Below are 20,605 nucleotides of genomic sequence, written 5' to 3' on the forward strand. Positions count from 1 at the left end.
TAAGGAGGGGTGGGGCGGACGGTCCATTTTATCACCCCTACTCACAGTATATAACTGAATATATCTACATTGAACTAATATCATTTTGGTACTATAAAAGAGCAGCAATGCTGCTCTTCGTGCGTACGCACGAGGAAACCTACTAGTTACTCTAAACATGTTATTTTGGATAGTTCATCACTTTATTATAATTTTTTTATATCAGAACTTTAAAATTATCACTTTATTATTTTTGAGATACAATTTTTTTTTTAAAAATGATTTTAACTATGATTTAATCTTCAATAATGTATATTTATGTTACACAATTTTAAAATTAATCTTTAAATTTATAAAAAAAAACAAATATAAAAAACTTTTGATATTTTAAAAAGAGAAAAGGGACAGTGCGCTGCACCGTCAATAAATGACAATCATGTATCCCGTCATGTCAGACTGTAAATTTTAAAACACTTATAGCTCTGTTTGGTAAGACATGTTTTCGAACTTATAGCTTATGTCTTATGTCTTATAAGCTCATATGATAATTTAGACCCGTTTGGTAACGTTCTTTTCATCATGAGCTTATAGTTTATTTTACTAACTTATAGCTTATTTTTCAGACGCTATTTCAAATAGCGTTTTAGCTTATGTCTTATAGCTTATTATTTTTTCTTCCTTTTTTATCCTTATTATTTTAATTAAAATTCATTTTTAATCCTTATAATTTATTTTAATTTAAAATAAAATAATTATATATTAAATATTCTTTATGTCATTTTACATTTATAAGTTAATTGAACCGTTAATTTTATCAAATACTTCAATTAGCTTATAAGCTCTCAGTCTCAACCATCTGCTATAAGCTATAAGCCATCAGTCATCGCCATCAGTCATAAGCTATAAGCTATCAGCTAACTTATCAGTCAACCGCTGTTTTTATTAAACAGACCCTTAGGCTATGTTTGGGAGTTTGGAGGGGGAGGGGAAGACTTTCGAAAACTAATTTTTAAAAAAATATTTGACATTTTTTGAAAAAATAATTTTGTTTAGAATGATAAAAAAGTCATTATCATTACAAAATTTTTAATTTTCAAAATAGTATAACAACCTAAAAGATATTTGGAAAATTTATGTAAGTCATCTAAATCCCTCCAAAACCCTCCTTCAATATAATTTTTGAGTTCTTCCATTTTATTGGATTTTTGGTGTTATGAAGAAAATCAAACCCTCCAAAACCCTCATACCCAAAATCTAGATTTTTTTCACTCAATTCTTCCTATTTTCCAAAACCCTCCCCTCTCTTCCCCCCAAATTCCCAAACATAGTCTTATATGATTTGACACTTTGAAATATTCTAATTGAATAAATGTGTAATAATTCTTTATATTAAGAGTGCTTTATCATTAAACTCTTTTAAAAAACATTTCCTTATAAATTTTTTTTAAAAAAAATACAAAAAAATATTTTTAAAAGGTAAAACAAAGACACCCGTATATTTTGGCTTTAACATGAAATAGTAGATTTTATTTTGTGGGGTTTTATTTTTTGTTTCTTCTAATACTAATGAATTATCATACATGAAACAAATTTTCATTAACAAAATTAAATATCAAACACCAAACAATTGTAAAAAAAAATAAAAAAATCAAACACCAAACAAGTTATCACTTATAAAATAGAACAATTATACACAATAAAGTATCAAAAAAGAATAATATAAAAAAGGTATGACGTTGGCAAAATGAGGAAGATTCCCGCAAGCAACGGCTGAGATTGGTTGTAAGCCTTAACACGCTTCGTTTATCTTCCACTCCAGTTTCCACCATTCCTTCTCAGTCACACACACTCCCTCCCTCTCTGTTTTTTTTTTGTGTGAACTCAACTCAATTCAACTCCACCCATCCTCTCCTCTCTCTCACCATCTCTCACAGAACAACATGTTATAGCTATAACCAACACTTTCTAACATCAAAAAACACATAGAATACAGAAGAAGAGTAAGGTAGAATCTAGAAGATGCTACTTGGAAAACGTCCTCGGCCACCGACTATGAGAAGAACCAGAAGCATGAGCGGTGGTTTGTCCGTGGACATGCAGTCACATGATAACCAGATCACTACCAACACCGTGGAATCACATCATGAAGAAGCATCAGTCACGTCTCTGCAACCGCACCATGCGGTTGTGATTAAAGGAACGGAAACTCACGGTGAATTAGTGGAGAGTACAGTGATGTCCCCTTCACACACAACCACAACCCTAACCACCACAAACACTAAAAATAATATTAATCATAATAATGATCCTGTGAGTGCGAGTGCACATGTCATATACAGTACACCTCACTTTCTCCGAATTTGTGGCCTCTGTAACTGTCCTTTGGCACCCACTCGAGACATCTACATGTACAGGTACTTTTTTTTTAATAGTATATTTCTTTTCTTATAAAACTTTAACAATGTCCACGACCCAGATTTCCCTGGTTCATCTGAAAGAGATCTCTTATCATCTCATTGAAGAGTGAATTATTAATTATAGTATATAATTAATTTTGTTTGGAGTTGATGAATTAATTGAAACAAAATTACTAATGATTTCAGGGGAGATACAGCATTTTGCAGTTTGGAGTGCAGGGAGGAGCAAATAAAACAAGACCGGAGAAAAGAAAAGTGGAAAGTTTCTGTTTCCAACAAAGAAGACCACCGTGTACCACCGCCGCGCACGGCCAAAGCTTCCACTGCGGCTTGTTCTTGAAGGTTGTTTTGCTTGCACAATTGAATAATTACAATAAGGAATTATTATTTCGGTAGAATATTAGTATTAATTAAGAATGAAAGAGTGTCACGCTTACCATGTCTACTTGCGACAAAGAAGGACCATCCTAAATTTGTCTTTTCACAATCATCATACTCCTCATGGCGTTTTCATACTGGTCTATGCTAGTGATTGTTATTAACATAATTCTGCTACAAACTTTGTAGAGTTGTTGCTGTATTATTATTATCTATTTCTACTTTACTAATCTGAAATCTAAAATTTCTCATATATCTATGTTGTCATATTATTTTATGAGTTTAGAAACATATGATTATCATATAAACACATTATATAATTAAGTGTATGAGTAAAATATATTTATGCTAAAAATAGAAATGAATTATTTTATGCAAACTCAGTATATGCAAATTAAAAAGGACTAATTTATTAGTATATGCAAACTTAGTAAACAAATCTTTCTTAGTATTACCGAAAATCCCAGGCTTCTTCATCAACAAAGAACTTGTTATATATATTTTTAATTAATTTCTAACTAAACATAATATGTTGCGATACATTACTTTTATAATGTTTGGTTTGACTTCACTTAAAGTTCATTATTAATGTGTAAAATTAATTTTAGATATTTTTGGATGTTGGTTTAAATTAAGTTCATTTTTTGAAATAATTTTAATTTTGTATGGTTTTGAATTACAAATAATCGAAAAAGATGAGGTAATGTGTTGTTGTGATATAATTGTTTACGGTGAAGAGAGAACCTGACCTATAAAGTTAATATTCTAATGCACAAGTCAAAGAGAATAGAAAGAGTATTTATGAATTAGAATGAATTTGAATCATACTTTTTTTTTAAGTGAGATACCTTATATTATGAGACGTGAGACTTTCTCTTATTAAAACTTTGAACCATCCGAACAAATTTAATTGTAGAAATTACACATTTTGATTTTAAAATAATTTTTATTATTTAACTCACTATTCAAACATGTTATACTCTATTTAAAATAAATAACAAATGATTTTATCTTTCTAGGTAAATTAATAAGAAAAATCAATTTTATAAAATTCATTCCACTAGGGATGACAATTGGCCCATCCCCAGTGGGTATCCACAAAAAACCCCATATCGGGTAGGATAAATACCCATAAAAATGGGTATGGGCACGGCCACGGGTAATTACCCATTAAAATATGCGGGTATGGGTGCGGGTACGAGTATCTTACTACCCAACCCGCCCCATACCCACACTACATATTTCTATAATGTCATTTATATTATTATATAAAAATGCATGATTCTAAATTTTTTTAAAAATATATCGCTATTAAATCATTACACATTTTAATAAAAGTGTTTATTTGTTTCTTAACTCAACAATAACATACATAATTTTTTTAATATTGTTAAAAAGACTTAAATTTTATGATATTTTGTAATTAAACGATTTAATTTTACTATAAATTCGGGTAAACGTAGGGGTGCTCGCGGTGCGGTTTGGGCGGTTTTGACGAAAAAAATCATCCGAACCGCAAGAGAAAAAATAGTGCGGTTTGGTTTGGTTCGGTTGGCTTTTAAAAAAAATCCGAACCAAACCAAACCAAACTAATGCGGTTTGGTTCGGTGCGGTTGGTTCGGTTTTTTACAAATATTTTATTGAGCCATACATACACATATAGATGATAACATAATTTTGTATTTATACATTCATACACTATCAAATAATAACAAAACTCGTCATATTTTGACAAAAATTTTCCATTTAATATGTAAAAATTAAATTAGACAAAAGTGGAATATTAAACATAAAATAATAGCATAAAACAATATAAAAATTATTATAACGAAACAAAAAAATAGAAGAGACGAAAGATTAGTGAAAGTGAAAAAGAAGAAAAGTGTTGAGAGATTAGAGAAGAAGATATGCGATAAAAACGAAACTGAAATACGGAACATTTACATAAAAATGAGAAGGTGAAAAAGAATGAATATAAGAGAGTAGAGATTATAGAAGAAGAGGGAAGATGTATGTGGCAAAGAAGGTGCGATAATGTTATTAGAGATTTTAGAACATCGGGACTGAAATTATATGTGTAAGGATGATAAAATTGTTCGTAATCATAATGCTAATGTATAATAAATTTAAGTTTGGGTTGGATGTGAGTTAGTAAAATTTAGGTTGTAACATAGTGCGGTTTGATTCGGTTTGGTTCAGTTTACAAAATACAAACCGCAAACCGAACCGAACCGTGCGGTTTTGTAAAAACTGACCCAAACTAATCCGAATCAAATGCGGTTTTTTGCGGTTTCGGTTTGGTTTGGTTTGGTTTGCGGTTTTCTATTGGGTTGGTTTGGTTTTGATCACCCCTAGGTAAACGGGTACGGGTATGGACATTGAGGTACTCACAGGGTACGGGTACGGGCATAAATATTGATACCCACACGAGTTTGGGCTCGGGTACGGAGATTTCTTTAAACTGCGGGTATGGGGACGGGTACTATAGTACCCTGCCCAAACCCTGCCCATTGCCATCCCTACATTCCACCATGTCTTTTTTAACCTTCAACATCGCTTTTAATGCTGATAAACATAATAGGAAGGAATGCAGTTGACAAAATCAAATGCAACAAAACTAAACAAATGTTGGACCCACTTCCAAATCATAAAAGCCATGTATGTAACAATCAACCAAAAACAAGAATCTTCAGCTTTTATTTTTTTTGTATCCCATTGCTTTTTCGTCCTTTCCTTGAGTGGTAGATCTTAGGGGCACGAAAGCATGCACATTCTTTTCCTTTTGTACTTTTCCTCCTTAACACAACTGAAAATTTTGATAAAAAATAAATGTGATTAATTAAGGATGGAGATTGATGGCACATCTACTCATCAAGTGGGGAACTTGGTATGGTGACGCCAAGTAGCACTCTTTCTTTCTTTTTCCATTTTCTATAAGTTTTTATTTAGAGCCTTAAAATATGGTCACTTACCACTACAAAAAGGAGTATAATAGTCACAAAACTCAGTGTCACGCACAAGGCCGACACTACTTTCGGATGTCATAATCCATCATTCTCTTTTTTTTTTCTTCTTTAATATTTGGGTCACTGAACCGTGTAATTTAATTTGGAATTAATTCATAATCAAATATTTTTAGATCTTTTCTGATCATAGTTGTAAAGAATTGAACTGGATTTCTTTATATCAATGTTTTAAAATTTGGATTGATCCGGTCGGTTGAACCGGTTTAATTTTGAACCGTTGTTTAATCCGGTTCGATTTGGACCAACAAACGGTTAGGTCTATAAAATTGAAATAAAATTGCTTCAAGCGCAAAATAACCGTAAAATTGGGACCAGTTTTGGTTAACCAGACGGTTCAAAAAATCAAAGATAATTTTTTTATATTTTACTTCATTTTATTTCTTTGTTTAAATCTAAAAAATTAATTATAACAAACATTTAAAATTGTATAGATGAAAAATAAAGAATAAAATTAAAGGACACAAGACAAGACAATGTAAATGTAACAAAAAGAGAAGAAATAATGTAATGTATGTGGACACAGGATAGCTGATGTTGGTTTATAAAGAGATGTGAAAAATTATACTGATGAATAATTTATGGCTTTGAGTTAAACAATTAGGACAACTATATACATATTAGTCTTTATAAAAAATTTCATGTTTTTCCACTAAATACTCAACTTTTTTAAATATACTTTTCTTATATAACTGATAATAGTTTTTAACTCTGATTTTTTTTCTTCAAACAATTATATCTAAGAAGAAATTACGTTTTTAGTTGAATTCTTATTTCCTAAAATATGTTTCGAGTAAATAAACTAAAAAAAAATACATAAAAATGAAACCAAACGATGAATTGATAAAATAAATAAAATTATTGTTTGATTGATTATGTCATGAATATTTTTATAAATATATTATTGATAAGTAACACAAATTTTGCTGGTCAAATTAACGTAACCTACACAATTCAACCTTGCTCAACTAGTTATGTGTGAAGTGTGTAGGAGTATGTAGCACCAAACGTCCCCCCTTGCTCTTTTCTCTTTTGCGAAATTTCTTGTTTCTCTAATACGTGCATGTGCCATCTTCTAAGAACATATCTTTGATCTAATAAATATTTTTGTTAATGTCACTAGTAACAACAAACACAAATAAAATGTATCCAATTTCACAAAGCCTTAACTAAGTCTAACATCTTCTGGCCTTCGTGGACCTAGTAGTGAGAAAAATTTGACAAATTGCCATTTGAGCATTTTTATACTTACGTAACTTTCCTTTGAATGAGGGCAGACTTGATCGATCCTAAATTTGATTTTTTTTGTCAGTTTTGACTAACAAGTTACTTTTTTTTTTTTTTTTTTTAAATGTAATCAAATGTCACATGCATTGTATTATCGGCTAGCGTTGAGTCTGAGATCAAGTGGCATGAATAATAATTACTACATGTGAATAATATCATTTGATAAGTGGTTTTTGCACCACTTTTATTAGTTGTTTTTCTTCGTTTGTGTCTGTTTATTCTTCATTTAAATCCCTTTTTATGTGGGATTGTGTGTCTTTCCATGTTTTTAGGATCAAAAGAGTGTCTCCGAAAAAAAATTAAAAGGAATCAAATGCATAAAAATGCGAAAAACGGAAATTTTCTCTATACAAAATCCAGGGAGCTACTACAAGTAGTTACAGCAGCTGCTACGGGTCGTAGTAGCCAATCATCCACTCCCCCATATAAAAGGAAGAGGTCATATACGGGTGTCCGTAGCAGGAGAGCAGATTTTTCTCGCTCCTTTCTCTTGTCTTTTGGAATCCCAACTGTTTCTGAATGTATTGATTGTTCCTCTCACTAAAGGGACACAAATTTGATGTTTGTAAAAATATCTTAGCCTATATAATCTTAGAGATATGAAGAGCAAAAGGGACCTTATCCCCTAGCTTTCTAATTTACATTTCATTTCATTGTTGTTCATTCGAATCATTTCTTTTATTCTAGGTTCTTAATTTTATTGCTTTTCTCGCTATTATTATTACTCTTTATCATGTATGCAATGTATGTTTTGATTATTATTGCGATTACCATGTCTGAGTAGTCTATTAGGGGTTTAGGGCAATGAGAATTGTATCGTAATAATCCTCATGTAGATTCCCAAACAATTTGTTACGAGAACATAGGGAAAATTTATATTCGCTATGAAATTAAGACTGGCTTAGATATCACATATACACTAAAAGGGTGTAACACGATATCGGAATTAGAAACGCCAAACAGGAGAATTGGGACAATGAAAGTGTCTTAAGTTTGCGATAGAGAATATATTTTTGCTAATGGATGCTTTGAAATTAACTCTAAACAAATATACTACCCTGACGAAAGTAGGTAGCGTATTTGATTAGAGTAAGACACTGCACCGACAAAAGTGGATGTTGTTTACCTTATCCATTTTTCTATGAAACTAGCTTTATTCTCATAACGAACTTGGGTCTACAAGAGGATTAGAGGCATGAATCAATGTCCTAAACTCTGCCTATTTTATTTATTTAATTTATAAATGTAAAAATCATTCCCAAACTCTATTTTCGATTGTTATAGCTACACAAAGATAAAATATAATTTAGTAGTCATTCACTTGGTCTCTGAGGTACAATGCTTTTTATACTACTCGATATTGTTGTACGCTTGCGGCGTGTCAAATTTTTTGCGCCGTTATCGGGGACCAAATTGATACGATATTGAAATTATGGGTTCACCGTATAGAATGAAGCACTTTTCTTGCCGCGAGTTTATGCGGAGATCTCGTAATGCAAAAAACCTTGTTAAGTCTATAAATGAGATCGAGCGTTCTTTCATGAGAGACGTTGACTTTTAAGATAACAACAACAAATGGCTGAAGAAGTATATAATAATCCCTTTAAAGACTACGTGATTCCCACTAATGAGGAACCGCAATGCAATATAGTCCATCTGCCTATTGGGCCAAACAATTTTGAGATTAAGCCATCTCTTTTGGGCATGGTTATGCAGAAGTAGTTCTTGGGATTACCCCTTGAAAATCCCTATACCTACCTATCTTTGTCGAAATTTGAGGCACGCTAAAATTTTACAATGTCAATCTCGCCGCTATCCGACTTAGATTATTTCTCTTCTCCTTACAAGATAGAGCTTATGCTTGACAACAATTCCTTCATGCAAACTCCATCACAACATAGGGTAAGCTAAAAGTTGCGTTTCTCACACGATATTTTCCGTCAAGTAAAACCTCACAAATTACAAGAATAATAACACCTAACACGCCATAGGACCAACAGGTTTCCAAAATGGTATAGTTGCTTCGCCTAAGAAATCCAATCTAGAACTGATGATGGAGAATTTTTTAGCGACTCAAACTCTCCAAAATGAAGAACTTAGGAACCAAAATCTCCATACTAATAAAGTCCTTAGGTAGTTATCCACTAAGATAGAGTTCATTGATGCTCATAACAAAATAATAGAGACTCGAATCTCGCAAGTTGTAGGACAACAAGCTTTATTGTTTATCCCTCCTAGATTATTTAAAGGACAACCTGAATAAAATCCTAAGGAACATATAAATGTTGTAACAACTAGGAGTGGTAAGCAAGTGGAGGGGCCTAGTGAGAAAAGTAAGGAAGTGAAGGAAAATGAACCAACACTACCTAAGAAAGTGGTTGTTGAAGAGAAAGATAAGGAGGAACATTATGTTGATCCTCCTTCCTATTAGTCACCTATCCCATTTTCGTAGATTTTGGTAAAGGCAAAAGTACAGGCCCAATTTAAAAATTTTGTGGAGATGCTCAAAAAGCTCCACATCAATATCCCTTTCACAAAGGCTTTATCTCAAATGTCTCCTTATGCAAAATTTCTGAAAAAATCCCCTGTAATAAAAGGAAACTCGGCCATGACACCATTCTGATAATTACTACATGTAGCGTCATAATTCAAAACAACTTGCCACCCAAGCTTAAGGACCCATGGACTTTTTCCAATACCTTGTATTATCATAACAGTGAGTTTCGAGAAGGCATTGTATCATCTAGGGGTCAGAGTTATCCTGATTACCTTATCTTTGTATAAAAAAGCTTGACCTTGGTGAGATCAAGTCTACCAATATTTTTGTGCAACTATAAGATATGTCAGTTAGATACCCAGTATGGATATTGGAAGATGTGCCCATAAGGACTGGGCAGTTATTTATACCCACTAATTTTGTGATCATAGAGATAAAGGAGGATTCTTATATCTATATCATCTTAGGTAGACCTTTCCTAGCCACATCTAATGATATTATAAATGTAAAACAAGGAAAGCTCACCTTTGAAATATGGGATGATAAGATCGAGTTTATTTTGGCCAATTCAATGAAAAATACCTCTGTTAAATACTCTTGTTTTAGTCTTGACACAACTTATAAATATGTCAAAGAGGATAAGACCCTTGGCAAATTGCTAGTTGAAAATCCTACCCTCCCATCTGAAGTGCTAACCCACGCCGAGGGGGGGTCCCAAAAGTGGAAAAAACCCCTAACATCATACCTCAAATATGAACCCCCTAGCAAAAAAATAAATATAATGGTAAAAAGTATGATAAATGGTTATATGTGTTGAAATGGATCCCTAAGTCCGTTAAGAACAAGGTTAATGATTCGAGCTTGAAGGAAGCACCCTCTTGATTATGAGGGTCAAAATAGTTGAGTTAAAGGACTTTAAACAAAGTACTACGTAGGAGGCAACCCACGATTTGTTTTACTAATATAGTTGTTTTTATGTAGTTGGTTTTTGCTTTAGGTGAATAAAGAACTCACAAGGACTGAATTTAACTGAAAATAGATTGGAAATGTTGGAAAAGACCGAATATCGAAAGTCGTGTAAAAGCCCCGCAAAATGCAAAATCTCCATACAAATTCAAGGGGGCTACTACAAGTGCCTGTAACAGCTGCTACAGGTCGTAATGCCCCCCATTACCCAAATCTTAAGCACCCATACAAAAACCATACACTTGCTATGGGTGGTCGTAGTAGGCTCCATTACCTCCATTCTTTAATTTTTTTTTTAAATCCTCACTTTTAGTGGGCCCACCCAACTTTTTAATGTCTAATCAAGCCATTTTACTACCCTTTCAACACCTCTAATAATTATATATTTTTCATTTTCTACCAAACATTCTCTCTACCATCATCTTCCATGTTTCTTCTCTCAACCAAACCACAAAAATCTCCATTGTTACATAACTTAAATTCAACCTTTACCCTCATTCAAACTCCAAAATAAAAACTTCCATCATAAAAGGTTCATTAAAATCCATCCTAAGAAAGAGAAGTGACAATGGAAAGCCAGTTGAATCATCTAGACCAAGAAAGAGAGGTAGCTAAAGAATACCTAACACTTACGACACTATTTTCGAAAATGAGGACCAATAGTGAGGTACACGATGCTGCCTTAGTGGAGGTTAACTCCAACAAGGTATGTATGTGTTGATACTCTAGCTAGGCTTGGTTTAAAAACTAAGGTGAATGGGTTGTTTAATATAATTGAGCTGCTTGAATTTTTGCAGAGAGACTTCCATACATATGAGCATATAACTCTAGAGTTTCTAAGCACTCTAAAGTTTAAGTTAATGAAAAAGTGGGTAGAAGGTGCGAGGTACTTCTATGGTACTCTTTGATTTTGTATGTTTAACGAGAACTGTGAATTGGTTATTGAGGAATTTGGACATATTCTCAGATTTCCTACTGATGGGCCCAGAGATGTCCCCAATGGTTTTCCTGCCGCAGAGTTCTGGGCAGCAATCTCAAGCGAGCGGGTTTATACCACTGTTAGAGCAAAAGCCTCTATAATCCAAAATCCTTATTTTAGGTATGCTTAAAAAGCCTTGGCATATACCCCATTTGGTCGGGACGATAGTACAAGCATTGTTATCCAACGAGATCTATTTTTCATTCATAGCATGGTTAACAATGAAGTGATTAATGTTGATGCCTTCACGACAAATTATTAAGGGTGCATGTTGTAATACCCTAAAACCCTGATTTTTTTTATAAAAGATACATAGTTATTTCTCCAAAACAGGTGTTACACATGCTCAACAAACACGAAGAGGAAAGTTTCCGGGATGATTGTATTCCACAAAAAGGATGCAAGTACGTCAGCGAAGATTCCTGAGCCTATGTTGGGATTCCGAGAATCAGAGAAGATAAGATGCATCACTACTGAAATCTTCCCCCTAGTGATCATAACCATCACCAAGAAGTTTGACGTATCCCAGATTGTGATTAACGGGGGAAACTCCAACGATATAATGTATTCAGAATTGTTAGAAAAGATGAACCTTGAGAGAGGAAGCTTATTTCCATATGAAGGCTCTGACTTGCAGGATTTCAATGGAACGACCACCCATTCATGGGGATACGTCAAGATGGTGATATTAGTAGGCGATGGAAAAGACATTTGAGTAGTCAATTTGCAATTCCTCGCCATCCCTTATATTAGTTTATACAATTTTCTCCTATGAAGGTCTTTTGCCACTATGTTGAACACCGTAGTCTCACATGTGCATCTCAAACTTATGTATTACAATCTCTAGGGAGAGTTGGTCACCATTAATACCTACCTCAAGGGAGAAAAAATAATATATCAAGTGCTCTAAAGAGACCAGAGAAAAGGTGTGGCCATGGAGATTAATGTATCTTCCCTCACCAGCCAGCTCACACGATGGGCATCAACCCCCACGAAGTGGCTAGGTTGACGAAGGGCGAACATGACGAAGAAGCAGCAGCCCTCCTGGTTATGTTTACATTCAATTTATATTAAATGTTATGATTGTATAATCATTCTAATTATGTATATAGGCAACTTACCATTATAAATAAAATATGACTTTTTCTGAACATAGTTTTCTTTGTGATTGTGCATATTAACAATGAGCCCGTGTACGTCCAACGAGATCGAGGCTTGGTAGAAAGAAAACTAGGGTGTTATCGAAGACTCTTTGCACGTCGGACTACAATAATCAACCCCCATAACACAAAGCACACACAAAGAAAACCAAGAGTGTTGTCGGAGATGCATTGCACATTCGACTACAACAATCACTTCCCCTCCTAAAGTCAGGGTGATGTCAGACACACTTTGGACGTTCGAATACAACAACCACTTCCACACCTAAAGTTGGGGAGTTGTCGAAACCTACATTCACGTTCAATTATAACAATCAATCCCCTACAGGCAATAATGGTCCACCACCTCTAGCAGCTAGCTACTCCATAGGATGCAGAGGGTTGACCATATGTTTAACCCGAATCGAGTTTTCATATGGTGCGAGAAGGGAAACTGACCCTTGGCTAGGAACAACCCCATTGATGTCCAATAAACTTCGATAGAAAACCTTGTAAATTTGTACAATGATCCAAAGCTCTGCACTCAGGATCCTACAAATACACCTTAAATAAGTAAAAAAAAACATTTCATTCCAAAATGATATTATATGCACATATATTCTTCCATTACAATAATGTTACACGTGAAGTACCTAAAAAAAGTTGGTTGAGAAGGTTAATTTCCTAGAAAAACAATCACTCCATCTTTGATCATTTAATCTAGTAGAATTTGTATCCTCGAGATAATCAAAGGATGATGAAAAAATCAAAGGATGATGAAAATACTTCTCTTGATGCAAAGCATTCTCAAACAACTACGAAACTACCTTAAGGGTGGTTCTCGTATATTGGGCTAGCTGCTGGGTCAAATAAGAATTTTCAAGGCAAAAATACTTTAAGTCCTTATGGGCCGTCAAAAAAGACGCTTGAGAAGATGATAGATTACCCCAAACAGAAACTAGATCCTGGTTCTTCCTCGCCACCATTCTCTCCAGATGAGTCACCTGGTCGGTAAGAGAACCTAGGAGATTAAGTGGAAGCAAATCATCCATTACCCTGGTTAGAGAGGTAGAAGTTATCTATATTTCATACAGATACCTATCCCGCTGAAGCTTCACATTGCCAACACTCTCCTCCACCCATTGCTTCTCAGCACGGTGTTGGTCTGACCAAAGAGCATTCTAGCAGCCAGTTCCATAAGGTCCAAAGCGGTAGAGGCACGTCAGGTATACTGAGCCATAGTAACTAGTTCCTCCTCCAAGGAAGATTCACACATTGGCCAAATATGTCCATTCCTATTCTAAAGAAGGGGTTCACTGGTCTCTAGAAAAACGTCAGCTCGACCCCATCAGCAACAGACAAGTAGGAAGATCTAACATATTTTGAAGCATCAGAAGTGTGTATCAAAGCAGCTTCACTCTCTTTCAGCCATATTCCTCGCTTTATGAGTCAGGGTTGTACTTCATCATAATCAAAGCAAATACCTCATGAATTGGGGGATTCAAGACGGAAAAGCCATGAGTTTCTAGATTGCCAAAGAGGATTTTTCCTGGAACGGGCCTTCATCGGCAATTTAACGTCTATGAGGTGCTACAAATATTTTAAAATGAGATCCTCTTCCTTGTATACATATACCGTGTTCCCCATAAGAAAGTGATTTTTAGTCCAGTACCTGGAAAATAGTTCGGCACATGTTCCCTCAACTTCGTCCCCAACGACATAAACCATAACATGAGCTTCTGGGCAGATAGGGGTGACCAGAAAGAACTGATCTTCAAAAGGTAGTAACTCAAGAAGAGGCCCAAAGCCACGCACAGTCGACTCCAAATAGATTAGCCTTATGCCATGCGTCCGAGTCGCTAGAACCCGGTGGAATTTAAAGATGTGAAAGAAAAGAATCACAGAAGGCTTTCCTTTCAGTTATTTGTAACAGTACTGGTAGACCTTCACGTACACCCAACTTGCGGGACGAAGTTGCGAATAAGGAATTACTAGGTGCTTCAAGACTTCCATCTAAAAGGAAGTGAAGGGTAGGAAAAAATCCATAACTGAAAAGTTCACTCGTAAAAGGGAATGGTGCAATCTTCATACTTACTGCATATTCTTTCGTCTTTGGTGGGAGTTAAGACAACCTAGTGAGGTGATGATCCAACTTCAAGGAAGGCTCCGTCAAGACTATCATTCCTAGCAAAAACAGAAACAATAAAAGAGTAAACAGAGTCCACCCAAGAAGTTATAGTATTCTTTTGGGATTGGTTAGCACTCTTCTGGGATTTTTTACCCATTATGCACTAACTTTTCAAGTACAAGAAATCAAAGTGTCCAAAAAGAAGATAACCGCTAAACTAAGAAAGCGACTCAAAGAAAAACAACGCCAACTCTCTATGGACTATATTCATGCATGCGAAAGGAAATGTACTCTATCAAACGTGTCAAATCACTCGCACGCAACACTCGAGTGTTACGGTTCCCAAGAGTTGTAATGATGACACTTCTGAAAAGACGTTTGAAGTATAGAGCATTAAATGCACGAATCCTCAAGGGACTGGAACGTTTTCTTTGGCTCTTCCAAACTTAAAGGCTAGAGTAGGCGGCAACCAACGATGAAGTAACAAACACATACATGCTAAGCATATACACAAGGTTAGGAGACAACTATTCTGAACCGATTCAAAAAATAAAATTTTTATTTTATTTTTTCACGGTCAAATTCATACTAAATATTCGTCGTCTAAGAGAGGAACATGTTTGACTAGTCAGAGTCATTCTAACACTCTAAACAAAAATGACTAAAAGAAATTAACAAACTAACTCATCCCTAATAATGCAACACTATTCTAAAACCGACACGTCTAAAGTGCTATACGACGGATGGAGTTGTATTCAACCTTAAATTGATAGATTGAATTGTTTTATTTTGAAAGACATTGATGTAGAAACTTGAGGGTCTAGGAATTTGTAACACACAAAAAGTAGAACCTCTTTTTGTCACGTTGGGACCATTTCAAGAGGTCCCTCCATCACAATTAGCACTTTTGTTCAATAACCGTGAAGATTCAATGATAAAATATTAGTGCACTTGAAGGTAAAAAAAGAAAGAGCAAGCTAAAGAGAAAGAGAAAAAAAAAAGTAAGAAAAAAAGAGTGACATTGAAATGCACTAGCTCATACTTAAATTTAGTTGATCTATTTTGAATTGACTTTATAAGTTCAAAAACACTGTCTGAATCTGATACCAACTTGTTCAACGTATGTTGTTTTGTTCAGATTCTTTCGGGACCATTTTATTGATTTTTTTGTCTCTGATCTAATCTAATTATCTTGCCTTTTAGTTTACAAGAATCTAATTATCTTGCGATTGTAAGATAAAAGAGGATTTTATGAGAATTCAATTAAGATTTGTATGTGATTCAAATGGAAATAAATAGTGTTACCTAAGTCGTGTCACTTATTGACATTAACAATTAACTAGACGTTCACCCGTGCTATGCACGGGTATATTTTATAAAATTATTGATTATTAATATTATAAAATTATTGGTTATTAATAATAATTATTTAAAAAATAAATTTAAATATATAATATATGTATTTTTTATAATAATTGTGTTTCTGATTTATAATATAAATTAACATTTTTTGGTAAAATATAAATAAAAAAGTTTCTGATAATTTAAAGTGTGTACTTAAAAAAATAGAAATTAATAAACATTAATAAAAAAATAAAAAATAAAAAGATATAATATTAAAAAATAAGAATAAAGAGAATAGTAAAATAATGTTTCTTGATACTTTGAAGTAAAGAATAATCGTTTGAGTTTTATGATGGGTGCTTTGTGATAAAGATTTTGCAACTCCTCGACGGATTAGGTTCATGATGAACATTGTATTATTAATTTATTAATTATTAGAGATTTTGTAGAAAAACTTTGTGAGAGAAGTTATAGGATTATTATTATTATTATTATTATTATTATTATTATTATTATTATTATTATTGTTTATTAATTTATTAATTATTGGAGATTATTCTTCTTCTTCTTATTTTTATTAATTTACTAATTATTGTAGATTGTGTAGAAAAACTTTATGGGAGAAGTTATAGGATTATTATTATTATTATTATTATTATTTATTAATTTATTAATTATTGGAGATTATTCTTATTATTATTATTATTAATTAGTAATTTACTAATTATTGTAGATTTTTGGAGGATAACTTTGTGGGAGAAGTTATAGGATTATAGAATAGTATAGATAGATAGATTATTATTATTATTATTATTATTATTATTATTATTGTTTATTAATTTATTAATTATTGGAGATTATTCTCCGTCTTATTATTATTATTTATTAATTTACTAATTATTGTAGATTTTGTAGAAAAACTTTATGGGAGAAGTTATATGATTATTATTATTATTATTATTATTATTATTATTATTATTTTTATTATTATTATTATTATTATTATTATTATTATCATTATTATTATTATTATTGTTTATGAATTTATTAATTATTGGAGATTATTATTATTATTATTTATTAATTTATTAATTATTGGAGATTATTTTTATTATTATTATTTTTAATTAGTAATTTATTAATTATGGTAGATTTTGGAGGGAAACTTTGTGAGAGAAGTTATAGAATTATAGAATAGTTACACCCGCACGATGTGTGGATAAGTTTTATTAAATTATTAATAATAAATAGTGTAGTTTAATTAATAATTTAAAATATAATGATATAAATTAGGAATTAACAATAATTTAATAGTTTGTATGTCATAAAAAATAACAATGTATATTAACAAAAATGAAAAATAAATCATAAAGTTAAAATAATAAAAATTAATTGAGTAAAAATAGTAAAATTAGTAGAGTAAAAAATATGAAAAACGTTGTCATTGTTATTATTGGTATAGGAAGAAATTCATATCTAATTAACAACCAATAATTTTAAAAACAAATGTAGATGTTATGGGTTGTATATCATAGTAAATTATGAATTTGTAAAAATAATAACTATTAATTTTTATTTTTACTTTTCATTTTAGTAATTTTAAATTATTTGAATTAATATTTGATTTATGATCCGACAAAAATCTATATTATTTTAAGTTAATTCATAGATAAAACAAAAATAAAAATATATTTTAAGTTAATGTATTAGAAAGTATATTTGATTTGCACTCATTCTTTTCAAACTAAACATTATAAATGGTCAAAAAAACTTGAATGTTATTAGATTAAGAAAATCTAAGATGCAATTGCAATTAAATCAACAAATCTCTCAACTTTCAATTAACAGATTGATTCGGCGCGATATAAAAAATTACAACCTTGTAATCTGTAAAAATAAATAAAAAAATATAGTAGAATGCGAAAAAAAAAGGTAAGAATAATAATATTGAAATTCTATGTTGCACAATGTTAGTTTTAACATGTAATCTTTTGAATGTGAAAGAGGAAGGGTTACCTTAATAGGAAGTGGAAGTAACCTTTAAAAGGAAAAAAGAAAAGTATAATAAAATATAGAAAAAATGGTAAAGAAAGATAAGGGCAAAAAGAAAATAAGATAGGTGGGCATATATAATGAATAATTTAATGCAAATTATATAGAAAGTGAAGATTGGCCAGAGATAGTGGATAGTGGACATTGGTTTGAGATAGTGGGGAGTGGTTTCTAAGAAAATGGAGAAGTTATAACATTTTTATCTAGTTAATTTTTTAGATATGCGTGTCATTTTTTTTATATTTAGTATAATAACTATTTATTTAATTAAAATAATATGAGTTCTTTTTTATTTTTTATTTAATTTAATTAAATAATTAAAAATGAATGTGCAAATACTCATTGAAAACGTGGGGTGGGCTACTTTTTAATTGCTTATTTAATAAAAAATAATTGAAAATGGGAGTTATCATTTTTTAATGCTAATAATTATTTAATTATCATTTTATAATGCTAATAATTAATTAATTTTTATTAAATTAAATAATTGAAAATTTATTATTTATTATAAGTTTGGCGGGAAAAATTGGTGGGAAGAAGTTGTAGGATTATAATTTAGTATGATATGATGATATGATTAAATAATTGAAATTTTATTATTTATTATAAGTTTTGGCGGGAAAATTTGGTGTGAAGAAGTTGTAGGATTATAATTTAGTATGATATGATATGATGATATGATTAAATAATTGAAATTTTATTATTTATTATAAGTTTTGGCGGGAAAAATTGGTGTGAAGAAGTTGTAGGATTATAATTTAGTATGATGATGCTAATAATTATTTAATTATCATTTTATAATGCTAATAATTAATTAATTAATTAATTAATTTTTATTAAATTAAATAATTGAAAATTTATTATTTATTATAAGTTTGGCGGGAAAAATTGGTGGGAAGAAGTTGTAGGATTATAATTTAGTATGATATGCTTTGTCAGAGTGAGAATAAAGAGAATGTTCTTTTATTTAATTTTATGAAATGTAATTATTTACATCAAAGTATTATGGTGGCATCAATGTATATAAGCAAGCTGATTCTTGATTCTTGTTTTGTGGTGATAATTATACAATGAAAATATTATTCGGATAACCGTATACTTATTATCGCAGGAAGAAAAACTTATTGGATAATATGATAATGACATAAGAGTTAAGCAAGCCGAATGATTCCCTTTTATTGACTAAAGTGTGAGATAAGTTTCAAAAGAATATTTTGTGAAAGAATGAGAATGACATAAGAGTTAATGTTTGAATAGATAGATGAATTTTAACAGAACAAACATTTTTCTTCAATTTGGCTCAAGCGGATATGATTTGTACTTATCCCTCAAATACCCCTCAAAGTTAAAGATATGGTTAATATGGAAGGGAGGTGGAACTTAGAGTTGCTTAAGAGCTGGTTCATTGGCGAGCTAGCTAATTGTATTATGGCTATCCCTCCGGCTCTTCCAAATGATGGTATTGATAAGTTGGGATGGGGATTATAATGACAAAGATTTTATGGAGGATAATGTCTTATAATTATCTTTCTCCTCATCTGAATTCAACGAAAATAAGGTCTGAAGTAGCATATTGAAGTGGAAAGGACTCCACCAGATCTAAACTTTCACTTAGTCTATGTATCACGAGAGAAATTTGACTAACGTTCGGCGCCGCAGGTGGAAGCCGACTATCTCAGGAAATTGCAATTGGTTTATGAACAATGACAAAAAATTAATTCACGTGCTTCGAAATTGCTTTTATGCAGCACATATATGGTTTAGACTTGTCATTTCTAATAAGATGATTCATTTTTGCTCTTTGACTTGCAGGGAATGGATCTTTTAGTATATTAAAGGAAATGCTATGGAGTTGCACATAGACCATTGGAGGTCAATTTTTATGATCTCATGTATGAAAATGGAGGAACAAAGATTTGTTTGAAGAAGGCTTTCAGAGACCACTCAAGCCAACTGAAACGATCATGCATCTAGTTAAGGGGGTCGAGACTAGAATTTAGGTTTAGAACAATGTTATATTCACAGTGTCATAAATCAAGCATGTTCAATGGTATCACCATGGAGAAAATTAGATCAAACTCAATTGTGACGGTGTATACAAAAAATCAAATTCCACTGTAGGATGTGGAGGCTTGCTTAGAGACTCCTCTGAAAATTGGGTGAAAGGCTATGTGCGGAAGATTGATTTGGGTCATGCTCTCACGGAAGAGATATGGGCAGTGTTGCACGGGATTTAGCTAGTTTGGCATGACAGAATTACAAGTCTGGTGGTCGAAAATGAATCTAAAGTTCTAATAGATATGGTTAACCAAGAGATAGGGGACAATTACAACTTCTCAACCTTAGTTCGTAGAATCAGAAGGATCACTCAGAAGAATTGGCACATCAAATTCAATCATATTTGGCAGAAAGGAAA

General features: G+C 32.1%; 1 protein-coding gene across 1 annotated transcript; it reads left to right on the forward strand.

Moving 5' to 3' along the window:
- The first annotated feature begins 1,802 nt into the window (after positions 1 to 1,802).
- LOC131640736 (protein INCREASED RESISTANCE TO MYZUS PERSICAE 1-like) lies at positions 1,803 to 3,027 on the forward strand. The gene is made up of 2 exons (XM_058911127.1): positions 1,803 to 2,393; positions 2,583 to 3,027. The coding sequence occupies exons 1-2, from the start codon at positions 1,999 to 2,001 to the stop codon at positions 2,734 to 2,736; spliced, it is 549 nt and encodes a 182-aa protein (XP_058767110.1). The 5' UTR covers positions 1,803 to 1,998; the 3' UTR covers positions 2,737 to 3,027.
- Positions 3,028 to 20,605: the final 17,578 nt, after the last annotated feature.

This window comes from Vicia villosa, unplaced genomic scaffold (assembly GCF_029867415.1).
Source record: "Vicia villosa cultivar HV-30 ecotype Madison, WI unplaced genomic scaffold, Vvil1.0 ctg.003290F_1_1, whole genome shotgun sequence".
NCBI lineage: Eukaryota > Viridiplantae > Streptophyta > Magnoliopsida > Fabales > Fabaceae > Vicia > Vicia villosa.

Bases quoted from the DNA above. Each gene is read 5' to 3' on its own strand.
- LOC131640736 (XM_058911127.1), top strand. From the start codon at position 1,999: ATGCTACTTGGAAAACGTCCTCGGCCACCGACTATGAGAAGAACCAGA. The intron at 2,394-2,582 runs GTACTTTTTTTT...TAATGATTTCAG, and splicing joins CGAGACATCTACATGTACAG to GGGAGATACAGCATTTTGCA.